Below are 17,461 nucleotides of genomic sequence, written 5' to 3' on the forward strand. Positions count from 1 at the left end.
CTATTAAAGTGTATTAGTAATATCTAGTGTAGACTTGAGTAGAACTGCAAAATCCCAAAAAACCAAGGGCCGGCCTGGTTTATGAAAACTAACAAAAAAAAAAAAGAATGCTTTCTCGCCCAAATCAACCAATCACAGAGCAGCTTTCATTTCTTATACTTCTCTAGGAAATTTAAACCTGAGCCCTGTCTGAGGCCTGGATTTCTAGACACTTATGATAAATATCAAATATATCCAAACTATTTAACAGGAAACCTGGCTGTGTCGCTTACAGCAACTAATCAGAGCTCCGATTTTATTTTTCCAGCGTAATTTAAAGGAGTTTTCTGCTACGTGTTAGAAGGGTCTCTTGGCAATAAAGATCACAAACTGTACCCCAGCGATCCGCTTTTATCTGTGTGGAAACCTGGCAGTACGTTTTCTATTTCCCTGCAGCGCCACCACAGGGGAAATTAAGCTTTACACAGTGTCTATTCAAATCGATGGGTTACCTGTGTAATGCAGACCATTTTGGAACCGCTCTCCACTCTGGTCAAGAGATGAGAATCCTAAACAGGAGACCCCCTTTATAATCTCAAAATTCCCTAATAGGGTGTATGAAAATGGATTTTATAGATTGTACAAACCCTTTAAGAAATGAAAGATCATCTCTGTTTATGGGCCAGTGTTTATGCTAGTTTTGATAAATCTGGCCCAATGGATGTCCAAAAATCATCTGTTGTGGATTGCTAACAATTTGGGGGCTTTTCTATCACCAGAAACAAATAAAATCAAGCTGTCTCCTGTAGTGGTCTAACTGGCATTATAAAAGGGTTTTACATGATTAGAAAAACATGGCTGCTTTATTCCAAAAACCGTGCCCCACCTGCCCACAGGTTGTGTGTGGTAATGCAACTCAACGCAATTCACTTCAATGGAGCTGAGCTGCAATACCAGACACAACCCATGGACAAGTGTGGTGCTGTTTTTGGAAGAAAGCAGCCATGGTGTCTAATCCTGGACAAGCCTTTTAAATTCACCATCATTTTCCACCCCCCACACTAGAGAGTAAAAGTGTATTTTACATATCAACATGTCCCTGGACGTAGTCCTGGCAACCAGAATGCAGACCTCCATTGTTTACATTGAAAGATGCAGAGAAGTATACACCGTTTCTTTGTTGCACAGTTTAAATTAAAAAAGTTATTTTACTTTTTTGCATTAAATCTAAAAGTTAATGGCCGAGATCTAAAACATCAGCGATATTTTTGAGGGTGATATGCGCCTGCTCATGTATTGAGTTGAGCATGCCGTGCTGGAGTTTTTGACCACCCCTGTTGGCTCGGATCTAGGGGCTGCGTCCTCTCACATTCTTGTGTAGTGAAAAGCCGTGCCGTGTATTACAGTTCTGTGAGCAGTGAGGGCTCATTAGGCTTGTTTTACACTGAAATCGCACGCTGCCCTGCTTCTTTTCACCACTCCACATGTTCCTTAACAATGCAAAGAATCTTGCCCTGCTCCTTTTCTGGGCATGTGGGTCACATTGTTGATCCCTGTGTAAAAGGAAAAAAAAAAACAATTCACCGTAGCCTCAACGTGCACGCCATCTTTATCATGAAAACAGGTTTAATTCTCTGCATAGTCACTTAGAGGAGCAAAATAAAATCTGTTCCTGGATCTTGAGAAGACCTTTTCTTATAATCCTTGGTCGAATTACTTATTTTCCATACGTTTCACCATTCAGTAAACAGAGGCTTTTTTTCCCTCCTGTCCTGTGTTTGTGCTTTTAGCTTTTCTTTGCCTGTTTACACTGAGGGACTATTAGTCCAGTGCGGACAAGAAGAAAACATTCACTGATCATCATCTTCCCCTGTAAATGTAGTAAAAATGTTACCTTAGGGGAAATGGTGAGGAAAAAAAAGAATATAGAATTTTATATATATTAATTCAAAGTGTAGTTATGCACAATTGCCACAATATATAATAAGGCCCCATACACACGATCGTAGATTTCGTCTATAATTACAGACCCATTCATTTCTGTGGCCAACGGACACCTCCCCGTATATATACGGGAAGGTGTCCGTGCCGCAGAAAGGCTCCGCAAAAGATAGGACGTCCTATTTTTTTGCTTTTTACGGACCGTGCTCCCGTACTTTATATGGGAGCACGGCCGGCATGTCCGCGGCCAGCCATGCCCACAAGCACGGACTGTTATTACGGGCACGGTCTTGGGCGTGGGGCCTAACAGAGGCATTGTAATCATTACCTAAATTGGCAACTTTGATTGTAACATTTCAGAAACTGTAATATTTTGTATTCTTTCAAAGCAGCCATAAGAATTGTGCTGATCATCTACAAGGTGTGTTTTAATTATTGTTCACCACTTGTTTTGGTTCCCATAAATGTCATAATTCCATGATCATAATGCATTAAAAAGAAATGTAAAAAAATTGATAACACTAATTATAATAACCCCAAAAAAATGAAAAACGTCAAAAAAAAATCAAAAGGTTTTAGCTTAATCAGCCCTGTAAGTTTAGGTCTCGCAGAAACAATATTATTGCTCCTAGGGTACCTTCAATATCCGATATAGGTTAACTAAAAAAAATATTTATTATGGAGGACACATTTTATTTATCATTATCATGCATTTACGGTATCTTATGTATTTGGCAGAAAATGTGTTAATCTATGGTCCGCTTCACAATGTAAGGGCTTATTCAGACGAACGTGTAATATGTTCGTGCAACGCGGGTGACTTTCACGCGCGTCGCACAGACTTATGTTAGTCTATGGGGCCGTGCAGACTGTCCGTGAGTTTCACGTAGCGTGTGTCCGCTGCGTAAAACTCACGAGATGTCCTATATTTGTGCGTTGTTCGCGCATCACACACCCATTGAAGTCAGTGGGTGCGTGAAAAATCACGCGCAGCACACGGAAGCACTTCCGTGTGACGCGCGTGATTCGCGCAACAGCAGTTGAACGAAAACAGAAAAGCACCACGTGCTTTTCTGTTTACAAACATACAAATAGAGTGTCATAATGATGGCGGCTGCGCGAAAATAACACAGCCGCGCATCATACGCTGCTGACACACGGAGCTGTTAAGTACCTTTTGCGCGTGCAAAACGCACGCACTCGTGTAAATCCGGCCTAAATATGTATGTCCACGGAATAGGAAATGCCGTGCTTCGTGTTGGTCTAGGGTCAGGGTTTGCCTGGTTTGGACAACACTTTCTTAGTGCGAAGGTCCTTTGGGAATAAGTTTTTGGGAGTACAGACTGCGTGTAGATGCTCCAATATGATCTACCTCCTCTATATTCCATACTGGTATTTCTTTCTTTACAAATCTCCGTACATTAAATCGTCCTTTTTACTCTTTTTACCAGGCATACTGTATTTTGTTACCTTTTACATTACTAGGCTATGTATTTTTTTTTTTCCAGCCCTTATTCCAAAAGTGGGTTTTAATGGAAGCGATCTTTTAAAATGGACAGTTGTGCGAGCCATGATGTTCATTGATAGTAAAATCAATGGGGAATTGACTGTAAGGATTAATCCTTGGAGACTTTTTGCTCCGAACAGCAGACATTGTTGAGTAAAGTGCTCTCTTAAGCATCTAATGCATTAAATGTATACCGCGTTAACCCCTGCATGGCCAAAACGCATTTGAAAACCAGATGAATGCGGCTGACCCTGAAACATCGTTTTGTAAATTAACTTTTTATTTTCGCTGTATAATCTGATCGCATTTATATATTTTTTCCTTTCTATTTATCTGCCAACCAGCAATTCATTTTCCTTGTCTGCCCTGAAAACATTTAGAATTGAAAGACGTAAATATCACTTTTTTTTATATATTATTTTTTTTTTGCTGCCCCCTCCTCTCGCCTCGCTCTCCACTTCTCTCTCTCCTCCCTCCCCTCTCTCCTCCCTCCCTGGCTCTCTCCAAATAACACTAGGTATCAATTTAATAATAAGTATGGAAGTAGCCAACTGCATTTGTTGGTTTTAAATTGATTTACATGTCAAGACTGGCAGTTTAGCAGCTGCGCTATTATTCCTGGATTGGTCAATTTACTTGAGAAAAACCTACTACGGAGTCCTAGTGACCTGCATGACAATATAGGCCCGATTTCTATTCCTGTAATTAGGCTTGCCACTAACTCGGAATATTTTTAATTAAAATATTTTGGTCAATGTGTTGCTCCAAATTAGGCCTTTCAAAGCCGATTTTAATTCTTGGCAGAGTGTGATCAGAATCCCCAATGACTGCTATTGAATTTAAGGTTAACAGGTTGTATGTCTTAAAAAAAATAAAAAAAAATAAAAAGAAAAAAGTTAATTGCATCATTTTAACCGGAGACTTTTTTTTTTTTTTTGCCCCTCTTAATAGATAAATCTGGAACTAGGGCTTAGCTGACTGTATTCTGCCTGAATTATTAGGGCAAATACTGTAAATATGTGAAACGTGCAAATTGTTCCATTTAAAAAAAAAAAATGTATCCATTGTGTTCTCATCAGAGATCACCCCTTTTAGATAGGACCTGACACTGACTATCGACACCCCATAAAACAGCTGATTATGCCAGTGGAAGCCACAGCTAGCCAGGCATTACGTGGCTGCATAGAAATTTGGTGTGGTAGTCTTTTGATATGTCTATTTTTATATTTAGTTTTTTTAATTTTTATAGGACGACCCCTGTCCACATGCCCTGTTACTTAGGCACTATCTGAAGCCCCCTTTATTTGCGAGAGGGGAGAGCCACTTCAAACCACGATTGCTTTTTAGGTGTACTCCGCGCAACCATGTATCACATTTGAATGGGCACCATGCAATACCACATTTCTCTTGCAGGCGCCCACAGCTTATCGGCTGTGCGCTTTTGAAATATTTTTCATGGGATAACCGCTTTAATCAATGGAGAGAATATGTGAAAATAAATTATTTTGCCATTTTAAATGTAATATAAATGATTTGTGTGTTTTTGAAATAACATTTGAGTCGGTGATGGCACACCCTAGATTTTTCCTAGCCGCCGATATCTGCATTCAGTAGTGGTAAAACTCGCTTTCGCCGTTCGTCCAGTTTGCCAAGCTCCGTCCTGGCAATATGCACTAATCAACCTGTAATGCGGCCATGTAATTCACATCTTCTATACTTGTCAGAGGGGAAGCGGGGGTGTTCCCCACTTTTCAAGGAAGGCGAATGCAACTGCACATGCCAGGCTTTCTCTGACAAGTAGAGAAGAAAAATGTGAATAACCTGGTGCAGTGCCAAGCCAGACCAACGGCACATGCGTGTCTATCACTACTTGGGTGGACGCAGATATCGACGGTCAGGAAAAATGTAGAGTGCTACTGATGACAACAGTGTAAGTCGTCTCCAAACACAAAAAATATTTTTAATACATTTCAATTGAAAAATGTATTATTTATACATGTCACGTTCTATCCATTGATTAGTAATATTTTTTATGGGAAAGCCTCTTTTAATCAAATTTGGTTCCTAATGATTAAACTGTACAGGAATTTTCCCTTCCCTGCTTTTTTTGTATTTTTTTTTTTTTTTATAGTTTGAATACAAAAATTGTTAGGCCCCATGCACACGAACGTGTTTTTTTTTCCTCCTGTAAATACTGGCCCTTGGTCACACGTATTCGACCCGTATTGCACCCCTATTTACGGGCACGTTTTCGCTGCAAAATTGCACTGCACTAATCGGCAGCCCATTCTCTCTATCAGTGCAGGATAGAGAGAAGGGACAGCCCTTACCGTAGTAAAAGTAATAGAAATTCATACTTACCCGGCCGTTGTCTTGGTGACGCGTTCCTCTTTAGTCATCCAGCCCGACCTCCCTGGATGACGCGGCAGTCCATGTGACCGCTGCAGCCTGTGATTGGCTGCAGCGGTCACATGGGCTGAAACGTCATCCTGGGAGGCCGGACTGGAGGAAGAAGCAGGGAATTCTGGGTAAGTATGAACGTCCTATATTTTTTTTTTTTTTTTACACGTTGATCTATAATGTGATTGGTAGTCACAGTCCAGGGTGCTGAAAGGGTTACTGCCGATCGTTTAACTCTTTCAGCACCCTGGACAGTGACTATCCCCTGACGTCGCTTAGCAACGCTCCCGTAATTACAGGTGCACACACACGTAGTCACCCGTAATTACGGGAGCCCCATAGACTTCTATGGGCCTGCCCATGCCGTTATTACGGCCTGAAATAGGACATGTTCTATATTTTTCAACGGCACGGGCACCTTCCCGTAAGCATACGGGGAGGTAGCCGTGGCCAATAGAAGTCTATGGACCCGTAATTACGGGCGTTTTTATGTTCGTGGGCATGAGGCCTTAATGTTGATAGATGAATGTTTATTACAATTTTATGGGACATGTTGTCAAATTGCGATTGATCTTATAGGCATATTACAAAAGGGTTGTCTAATCAAGGCAAATCTGCAATAATGCTCTAAGTGCATATCATCTGATTACCTGCCTCGGAGGACTGTCTGTATCCGTAAGCACATTGCAGTGCATAAAGGAAATGAGCGATAAAAATTTGCCCACGCGGTTTGTCCATCTGCAGGAATTTCTGCATAAAATAAATGTCTTCGAGATATTTTGCAGAGAGCACTGGAGTCAATCTCCTCTTTATCCCTAACCGTTTTTGCCGTTTTAGTGGGTGAGTTTGTGGGTGGTTTTGTTCCTTGTGGAGGAGGGATCCTGCTGCAGCCAGTTGCCTTACAGTCAGGAGTAGAATTGTGAGAAGGAGGGGCATATGGCTTATCTCCGAGGCACATGTAAAAATTGTGAGAAATCTACAAATATAATTATTTTATAACAGTATGAGGCGAATAGAAGCAAATGAGAGAAGGATATTAAAGAGAGGAATTGCAAGAATTTTTGAAAGTTTTTTTTATTTTTCTCCATACGATTTCACAGCGGAACAAAACTCAGTAGCCAGTGTTCCAAGAAATATACATTTTTTTTCTTTCTATGACCGCAGCGTTTCGTTCACATTGTAGATAATGATTATAATAACCAGTGACAATTGTGAACCTTTCTCCTGAAATTATAGCACTCACGCTTTTGACCAGGTTCTTGAGGTCTAAAAGCCTTTTAAAGATAAAATGTCAGTATTATTCTATATGCTCAATGCTATACCACACAAAAATACATTGGTGTCTTTAACACATCATCTGATGTATGGAATATGCTGAACCCTCAGTAATCGGTATACACATGGGAATATTTGAAAGATTTTAGCCTTTAAATTGTAACCCTTGAATTTGAGATCTATAACATTATGTATGTTAAAGGGGTTTTCCAGTCCCTAAAAATGTATGGCCTATCCTCTGGATAGGCCATCTATAGCTGATTGCTCGGTGTCCGACTGCCGGGACCCCTGACGATCAGCTGTTTTGAAGGGGAGGCAGCGCTCGTGCTTCCCCTTCATTCCTGTCACTGCTCATATTGTGAATCGCTGAAACAGCAGTGGCGGCGATTCACAGGATTACAGCCTTCTCCCTTTGAAGTGAATGGCAGAAGGCTGTAATACTGTGAACCGCTGCTACTGCTGTGTCGGTGATTCACAATACGAGCAGTGACCAGAATGAAGGGGAAGCAGCACTCGTATGAACGTTGCGGCCCCTTCAAAACAGCTGATCGGCGGGGGTCCCGGCAGTCAGACCCAGGGACTTGTAAACCACCTTCTTAAGTCTGGATTCACACAGGACAGAAATACTGCAGATTTTCCTTAGCGTATCCGTATTTTCCGCAGAAATATATGTATGTGTCACGTGCTGAATTTGCTGCAGATTTCACTTCTTGTCTGAAGCATGCCCTGTTTTTTGTCCGGATAATGTTCAGCAGCATGTGGATGAGATTTTTTCAAATCTCATCCACATGGCTGAGACTGTAATCTGCGGCGGGTTTTTCCATGTGGAAAATCCGCAGCATTTCCGACCCATATTAATCCGGCCAAAAGTTTTTTTTTTTTTAAATGATTAGGGTGATGCTTTTGTAGGAAAAAAAAAAAATCAAAGCTCAGGAACTACAAAAGTTACGTGGTTTTTTTCCTTTTGTGTTTAAATACGTTTTTAAGCTAACAATTGGCATGGAGAATCTAAGTTATGAGGAAAGAGTCAAATAATTAAACCTATTTAGCCTTGAAAAAAGACGACTAACGGGGGGGACATGATTAACTTATATAAATATATTGATGGCACATACAAGAAATATGGTGAAATCCTGTTCCATGTAAAACCCCCTCAAAAAACAAGGGGGCACTCCCTCTGTCTGGAGTAAAAAAGGTTCAACCTGCAGAAGCGACAAGTCTTCTTTACTGTGAGAACTGTGAATCTATGGAATAGTCACCGCAGGAGCCGTCACAGCAGGACAGTAGATGCTGCAAAAAAGGGTTAGATAATTTCCTAGAACAAAAAAATATTAACTGCTATGTGTAGAAATTTTTCCCTTCCCTTTTCCCATCACTTTGTTCAACTTGATGGACATGTGTCTTTTTTTTCAACTGTACGAACCATGTAACTATATTTATTATCAGCTTCCTGTAAGTGAATTTAACTATTGTCAGGAAATGACATTACTTATCTAAGCCTTCATTATTAAAGGGGCTCCCCACAGGGTTGCCAACTGTTCATAAATTCTTGGACAGTAGAAAAATTAATTGATGCGTCTAATTTTTTTCTTAAATTGTAATAGCTAGTACAGATTGTTGGCATTGTAATGATCAGTTTTGAAGTCACAGTACATAGTCCTAAAATGTTCATATCACTATTCTAAGCTATAGATATGTTTATTACTTCTCTTTATTATTCATTATGGGTTTTTCAATTTGTCCGCAAAAAAGCATTAGCTGTACGGGATTTTTTTTTTATAAAATGTCCTAAAAAAAACAAATTTGCTTGGCCACCCTGAATCCTTTAGATGTTTTCCCAAAATGCTCCAAACCTATAAGAAAATATAAGGCTTTGGAATGTGCTTGCCATTAAAATTCACCTCCTGTCCTCATCGAGCTTGTGTGTACATCAGGCCTTAGTGATGTTCCGTCCGTAATAACGTAATGTCTCGTAGCTGCGTATCCACTTGAGAACACTCCAACAGAAAGACTTCATAAAGTGCACCACAAACACGGATTGAAAGAAGGGTGGACATTATAGTGTTTGTTTGTTTTTTGTCTTTTTTTTTTTTACATTAGAAGATCCATTTTTAAGCTAGAAAGAATCCTACTGAAGGCTAGGCTACGTACGTCTTATTAGTCCAAATGAGATGGGGATCTGCCAGTACCAGAATATGACAGCTGCTCTGTGGTGAAAACTGCAACGGAAACGGATTCATGGTGCTATCAACTGGGAGCTTTGGGTATTCCGTTTCACTAGGCCTTGGAGGACACTTTGTGACCGCAACGGGCAGCAGTAAGAAGCAGCCCCTCTGTGTGTAGGCCACGGGTCACTGCTGAGCTTCCCTCCATCAGATAGTAGCATGCTGTGTGTGCCCTGTGGGACTAGAACCAGGAGCGCAGTGCCACATATGGATATACACCATACCCCTGGGCCTTTTTCTCGAGGTCTACTTTACTCTGGGTTGAGTACAGGCGGCTTTACATCCTAAGAAGATGTTGCGAGCCATGAAGATCCGGTGTCACCTGTCCAGCTGGCTGCCGTTTCGGCGCTTTGGTGGTGCTCAACAGTCCCCACGATGCCTGTTTTTGTGTATAACTATTCAATGTAAACCATAAAAACTACATCCAAAAAATGACAGGCCCAATGGGGGCTAAGGAGTAAGGATCTAATTTAAAGAAATTCCCTACCCTAGAAGAATCGGAGAATATGGTGCGTTGTGCCCCCCCCCCCATATGGGTATTGTGTACATGGCTTTGCCGTGTATGAGGCTTAACTATGGATACATACTGGGACTTTTTCTTCAGAATATTGAATTCCTTAAATTAATACATTGGATTTCACTAATGTTCGGTGAGAATTCATAACATTTACTTCTATTTAGTCGTGATTAACACTCGCTTCTTTCCTGGCATTATTGATGTTTTATTTCCTGGCTGTACACTGAAAGCTGCCAATGATTTTGTTGTCGTAGGTACGATGATATCCTCATTAATGGCCTCCCGGATTGGCGACAGCCGGTGTTCTATTACAGGCGGGTGAGGAAGATGAGCAATGCCGAGCTAGCATTGCTCCTGTTCATTATTTTCACAGTGGGCCATTATGCCGTGGTTTGGTCCATCTACCTGGAGAAGCAGCTGGTGAGTATTCATAAGAAATGGGAATTAAAAAGAAATCATCATTATTTCTAGCGGTCTCTCAATTTTGTTACATTAAGGGGGATCTATCACTGAAAAATGTTTTATTTGCCTTTTGTGCTGGGCTTCTTTGGCACTCACAGCGAGATTTGGATCTTTTGTTCCTTTTATTCCATAACTTGAGCCACTTTCGTTTTTTTAAAGGTTTTATTTTTTATTTATTTTTTATGAATTCTTTTAGTGTAAAAACAATGGGAAGCAACATGCAGTGCATTCGTTTGATCACGTTCTATAGGCCTTTTAGCCTCGAACCAGCGGTTTACTCGTGTAAGGGGATGCCTGCCACAAGACTGTCACTTAACTCGAGTCGTATGATGCGATTTTGAAGCGACACATATAACTATTCAATGTGCACTCTAAAATCTACATCAAAATACAAGTGAAGGGCCTGACAGTGGCTAAGAAGTAAGTATCTCATTTAAGGAGATGATCTACCCAATAAGAGTATGGTACCTTATTGGTGATTATTGACTACAATGGAGCTAAGCTGCAATACCAGACACAACCCATGGACAGGTGTGGCACTGTCCCTGGAAAATAACAGCCATGTTTTTTTTTTTTTTTAACCATGAACAACCCCTTTAAGCATTGCTACAGTGGAAATCTATGGCCAGCAGTAGCTTTCCCTGACTATAGCTGACAAATGATCACTAGGGATTCCAGGAGTCAGACCCACAGCGACCATCCGGGAAGCCATCTTTAGAGTGGGTTTTCTTCATTAGCTAACCCCTTTTATACTTCTCTCTGGGGGTAACTTTGCCTGGTTGCGTCTGCCACTTTTATTGAAAAAGGTCATACTCCCTATGGTCACTATGGCCAATATCTGGGGTGCTAGTGTATGGGGCCATAACTCTGTATAGCCGTAGCCCCCCCCCCCCCCCCACCCTCATATACACGCAAAACCAATATGGCAGGCTGGAGGAGTTATAGATAAATAGATTTTCTATATTTTTTTTTCTTTAAAAAAAACCCCCCCACAATAGAACAATTATGTTGCTCGTCAATCTAAAATCATACAAACAGCGACATAGATCTTTGCCTTCTGGACATTAGTGAGTAAACTTGATTGACCTAAAGCTTTAATAGTAAAGGTTCGTTTACATATCAATCATTACAATTCCTTTACATTTTTGTAGCAATCAGATTTGTGTTTAGAAATGGCGGCATTTGCACGATAATTGATGTAAAAAAAAAAATATGTAAAAGTACAACAAATTCTTGCATCAAGTTTTTAAATCACTGATGGCCTGTCTGTGGTTTAGTAAATGGTGATGTGTAAATGCAGCGTTTGAAATGGGACATTGTAAAGTTTACAGTGCAAACCTTTTGTTTAATCTGAAAAGTCTGCAGAACTACTAACATTTTATTTATTTTTAGGATGAGCTTCTCAGCAAAAAGAAAAAGGAAAAGAAGAAGAAAGCTGGAGGGAAAACTTTGGAAGAAGTGAAATCAAATCTCCTAGAAAAAAATGACCGGTAAGATCGTCGTGTCTGTGCAAAGACTTTTTCGGGACGGCTCTTCTGCAAAAAGAAAAAAAAAATATTTCTCTCTCTGCTTTGAATTAACGACAAAGATACATCTTTGTTTAATACAGTCTAAACGAGGGGTGATAGGGGACTATTTCTGTGCTATGATGATACCATAAATATCTCATCAGAATACCCCATTAAGCACGCAAGCGTTGAATTATGTGACCGTCTCAGGCTGGCTTTATACCATAGGAGAGGAAAATCAAGGACTCAATGGACTTTGCTAAAACCAGAACTTCAGTATCACCCATTGAATACTTGATATTACCTCTCCCATAGTATTTGCATGACGGCTGTACATGTGCATGTTTTCCCTCTGGCCACTGAGCCTCTCAATAAACAGAAACTTCCTGTTCAACACGGAATCCACCATTCATAATAGTGACCCTTCCTGTTCTGTAGAGATCACTTCTCAGCAGTCATTTCATCTTCATCACAGGCAGGATTACAATGACCGGTAACACCTATATATAGCTAATCCAGTGTTCATAAGAGACTGATCCTTCCTGTTCTGTAGAGATCACTTCTCAGCAGTTATCTCATTATCACAGGCAGGAATACAATAAATGGTAACGGACCTCCGCTAATCTGATATTAAGCGGTTGTTATTCCCATCTTAGACATTCATGACATAACCACAGGATATGCTATAAATGTCTGACAGATACGGGTCCCAGCTCTGCCCTGTCCCACATCCAAGCGGAGAATGAATGGAGAGGTAGCCACACATTGCGCTTCTCTCTATTGTGTTGCAAAGTTTCTTCTTCATTAATTTTAGATGCTTTGGAGGAATGTAAAAAAAGCAAAAGAGCCTTAATTATGTATGCACAAGCACGCGCAAATCCAAAACATCCCAATGAAAGTGTGAATGAATGATGAACAAAAAAAATCATAATAGTAAAAAAAAGTGTGTGTGTGTGTGTATATATATATATAAAGTAGCCTTACCCTTTAGGGTAGTGGTCCATGCCAATTTTTGGTCTTGCAACAGTTGGTGACATTTTTTGTTGGTTACCCGCAACCTCAGTGTTTCCCTATGGAGGAAAATAAATTTGCGGGGAACTTTGCGCTGATTTTACTGTGACCGTTCCACGACTAAGGGTATGTTCACACGAGGGCGTCCGTAACGGCTGAAATTACGGGGATGTTTCAGCCTGAAAACATCCACGTAATTTCAGCCGTAACGGCATGTGCAGGCGCTTGAACGCCGCGTCCATTACGGGCGTAATTAGCGCTGCTATTCATTGGAGTCAATGAATAACGGCTCCATTTACGGCCAAAGAAGTGACAGGTCACTTCTTTGACGCGGGCGTCTATTTACGCGCCGTCTTTTGACAGCGGCGCGTAAGTTACGCCTCGTGTGAACAGACAAACGTCTGCCCATTGCTTTCAATGGGTAGATGTTTGTCTGCGCTATTGAGGCGCTATTTTCGGACGTAATTCGGGGCAAAAACGCCCGAATTACGTCCGTAAATAGGCCGTGTGAACATACCCTAAAACGCACTCTGGATCTCTAGTTTTACAAAGAGTTTAAGCAATGTGAGATGCATAAAAATAATTGACCTCTGGTGCTTTGCATGGGTTTCAAGATACTTTGTGGTGGACAATAATGAACGGGTATGATGAAAGGTTCTACTGGATGAATTTCTACTTTGTTCTCAGCCTTACCGTATAGGTTGGTGACGTAGAAGCCGTGCTTCGCGGATGCAGAGCTTGGTGGGTAATGGCATTCGGTGTCCTGAAAGATAAAACCATTTTTCCTATTGACTTTTAGAGAGAATTAAAGCATTTTTGAATAGTTCACCCAGCAGGGGCAAGAGCTGGATCAATGGAAAGAGGAGATCAGAGGCAGTTCTGCCTGTTTTCTATTCTGGTGACATCATCCTGTAATGCTTCACTGAACTGCTGATGACATTAATGTTGTTTTAAGACATTGGCTTGTTTGTACAGCTTTCCAAACTAGTTATTTCTGTATTGATTTTAAGGCCTTCCTATAATGACTTGTTGAGACTTTTGGTTAGAACATCATACTTATTAACGTGTGCTGGATGGCCCTAACCATATCTGTGAATGGAGGATCCCGGTTAGCGCTCAGTAGTTAAGTGATTTTTATATATTTGTCTTGTTATTCTGTCTGGTGTTTTTTTTAGTCAAACTTTTCAAAGAGAAACAATGGAAGTCTACATGAGAAGTACACCAGACGGCGGTGACGGAAGGCATAAAACTTTATATGGATAGACCGGGATTATCACATCAATATTCACAGCCATAAGGGTGATTATCACATTTCCTGTGAAGAATGATAGGACTCCAAGGTCCCGTTCACACGTGTCGGATTTTACGCTGATTCTGCGCCTAAGGGCTTATTCAGACGAGCGTAAAACTCATGGAAATCACGCACAGCACACGGACCCGTTGATTTCAAATGGGCCGTCCACACATGCAGGAGTTGCGTGAAACTCACTGCATGTCCTATCTTGGTGTGTTTTCACGCACCTACGCGTCCCTGGAAGTCAATGGGTCATCCGTGTGCTGTGCGTGATTTGCGCATCAATTCCATAAAAAAAAAAATGCTTTGCTAGTGCGTGTAAAACACATGCCAATTGCAAAGCACAGATGAAAAACAACGCACACGGACCAGATTTACGCGCGGTTTTTACGCACGTAATTCTGTCACGCTCATGTGAATGTAGCCTAAATCCGCTTTACATCCAGCAACGTTTTGCATCCCATTGATTTCAATGGGAAATCCATGTCTCCATGCAAATGTTGCAGATCACAATCTACTTTGCGGAAAAAGTGACGTCGCTTATTGACGCGGATTCCGCATGGAAAAGTTGGCAGATTTTTTTCACAATCTGATTAGCCCCATTGAATGAGGCTAATCTTTGTGTGGATCTCCGGCAAATCAAACTGCACATCTGCAGCGGGAATCCGAGATGAGCCATGGATTCTGCAGTAAATGTCTGACCCATGTGAACAGAGCCTAAGTGTGTATGTACACTGTTGCAACCAAATTTTATTATTGCTCCAATGAATATAAGATTTGACAACTCTGCTTGTGGTCTTCCTTAATCTTAAGATTTTATGTCTACGGCACCAATGCAGACCTGTGTTGCTCCATGGTTACAGGCTGTAAACCTACCCATGATGCCTATTTCTGCAGTTATAATCCCTTCCATATGTCGGGACAGATAACTGGGGTATCTAATGTTCATCAGGTAGATTAGCAAGAAGTAGGGGACAACAGTTGGAATGAAATTTGACTGCAGGAACAGATAACATGGGGTAAGTTTGTAGTCTGTAACTGCAACAATATTCCTGCATTTTTAATTTCATGGCCTGTTGACATCACTTTTTTTTTTACTTTTGTCGTAAGTATATGTTGGGAGGAGTCCCGACGTATACCTTTGACGGAAGGCGCCGACGTATCCCACTCTATAGGCATACAGTTGGATACATTGCCCTGACTCCCTGGGCACAGCGCTACTTTTAACACTGAGCCCATGGAAACCCCTGATGTCATTGTCCATATCTGGCGCAAGCACTCTGGCCAGGGACGATATGGATAGTGACGTTAGGGGCTTTGAGATTCTGAAATCCCCAGCCAGGTCTTCGGAAACACTCTGGCCAAGGAATCCGCTCCTGGAGGAGCCCCTGATGTCACTGTCCTTATATGGACAGTAACATCAGGGGCTTCTCCAGTCCGAATCCTCTGCCAGAGCGCTACCGATGCCCTGGCCGGGGACTCCGTAGTTGAAAGCCCCTGACATCACTGTCTTTACATGGGCAGTGACGTCAGGGGCTTCCCCAGAGCTGGAATCCCTCGGCCAAGCGCTACCGCTTGTCGGGGATTCTGGCCCTGGGAAAGCTCCCCATTGTATACGTTTAAAGTATACCTGTGACCATGGCCGCCATCAGGGCAGTACAACTAGTACTCTAGTCAGGGGCCCGGCCACATGGCTGAAGAAAAGGCGCCCGCTGGGCTGTCGTCTGCTCCCTCCTCGCAATGCTCGCGGCCCCCCCAGCATACCTGTTGCTTTATGAAAAGCAGAAGCTCCGTGTGGAGATCCTGCCCCCCAGCTCCTCTACATTGGCTCTCAGCAGGAATACTTCCCCATAATGTAATGATGCTTTCAGAACGGGACCGGGGACAGTATTCGCACGGGAAGAGGGAGACTCCTATGATTATAGAGAACAGTGATGCTAGAAACCCGGCTCCCTGAACTGTGGTCGGTCCGGGAAATATGGCCCATACACGCTCCTTATATCACAGACCGAACATGGACGTCTGAATAAGGCCACTTACTTGTCTCCTATTTTTGGTGCAGATTGCGTCCTGAAAAGTCGCTACAAATCACAATATAAGGCAATGTGAAATCGGCCTTGAAGAACGGTCGTATTTCATGGCCGATTTGCCCCTGTGCGGGACCCGTTTTCACAGATCGCTCATAGACTTGAGGCTATTGAGGGATCTGTGAAAATGCACAAAAATGGGACGTCCTATATTTTTTCAGGCCCTTCACACGGTCCGTTAGAGCAATGACCATGTGAATAACCCAATAGAAATACATGCAGCCATGTGACGGCCATTAAAAAAAACGTCCCTCACACGGACGATTAACACGTTAGTCTGAATAAGCCCTAACTCATGTGCATGGAGTTTGTCAAAACCATGCACGTGCAGCAGAAAAAAAATCTGCATGGAATTTAGCAGTTTCCCGTTGAAATCAATAGGAGGCGATTTCGGCTGTTTTTTGCCGCAGTTTCCAACGTGATTTCCGCTGCAAAAAATGCGACAAAACTCTGTGTGAACAGAGCCTTATTCTTGTGCAGATCTGCTACACGCTTGTAGCATCTGCGCCAGGAATCAAAGGGAAAGCCTCCGATTTTTGGTGTGGAAAAACACATTGAACTTTAACCCCTTCCCGCTCCTTGACGTACTATTACGTCATGGCAGCTGTATCGTTCGCGCTCCATGCCGTAATAGTACGTCTCGGGAGTAACGGCCGTTTCGGCCGTCCTCCCGACACATACAGGAGCTGTGACGCTGCTGTCTTGTTCAGCAGCTGTCACAGCTCCTACAGCGGGGACCGATCGCTGTGTCCCCGCTGATTAACCCCTTAAAAGCCGCGTTCTATAGAGATCGCGGCTTTTTAGGGGTTAAGCTGCCATCGCCGGCCTGCTACGCGATAGCGGCCGGCGATGGTGACTATGGCAACCGGACACCAAACAATGGCGTCCGGCTATGCCATAGACGGAAACCTAGTGGGTCCTGACAACGTCAGGACCCACTATGCTTGCTGTCAGTGAGTAGCTGACAGTTCTAATACACTGCACTACGCATGTAGTGCAGTGTATTAGAATAGCGATCAGAGCCTCCTGCCCTCATGTCCCCTAGTGGGACAAAGTAATAAAGTAAAAAAAAAGTTAAAAAAAGTTGTGTAAAAATAAGAAAATAAAAGATTTAAAAGTATTAAAAGTAAAAATCCCCCCTTTTCCCTTATCAGTCCTTTATTATTAATAAAAATATATAAACAAACAAATAAACTATACATAATTGGTATCGCCGCGTCCGTAACGGCCTGAACTACAAAATTATTTCATTATT

General features: G+C 42.0%; 1 protein-coding gene across 1 annotated transcript in view; it reads left to right on the forward strand.

The window, feature by feature from the left end:
• Nucleotides 1–17,461, forward strand: part of DNAJC1 (DnaJ heat shock protein family (Hsp40) member C1) — a 109,529-nt gene that overhangs the window by 38,087 nt on the left and 53,981 nt on the right. Inside the window, exons 4-5 of the mRNA XM_075828730.1 lie at nucleotides 10,099–10,264; nucleotides 11,699–11,796. Coding sequence (XP_075684845.1) covers nucleotides 10,099–10,264; nucleotides 11,699–11,796 — 264 coding nt within the window. The remainder of the gene's footprint in view (nucleotides 1–10,098; nucleotides 10,265–11,698; nucleotides 11,797–17,461) is intronic.

This window comes from Rhinoderma darwinii, chromosome 5 (genome assembly GCF_050947455.1).
Source record: "Rhinoderma darwinii isolate aRhiDar2 chromosome 5, aRhiDar2.hap1, whole genome shotgun sequence".
Lineage (NCBI taxonomy): Eukaryota > Metazoa > Chordata > Amphibia > Anura > Rhinodermatidae > Rhinoderma > Rhinoderma darwinii.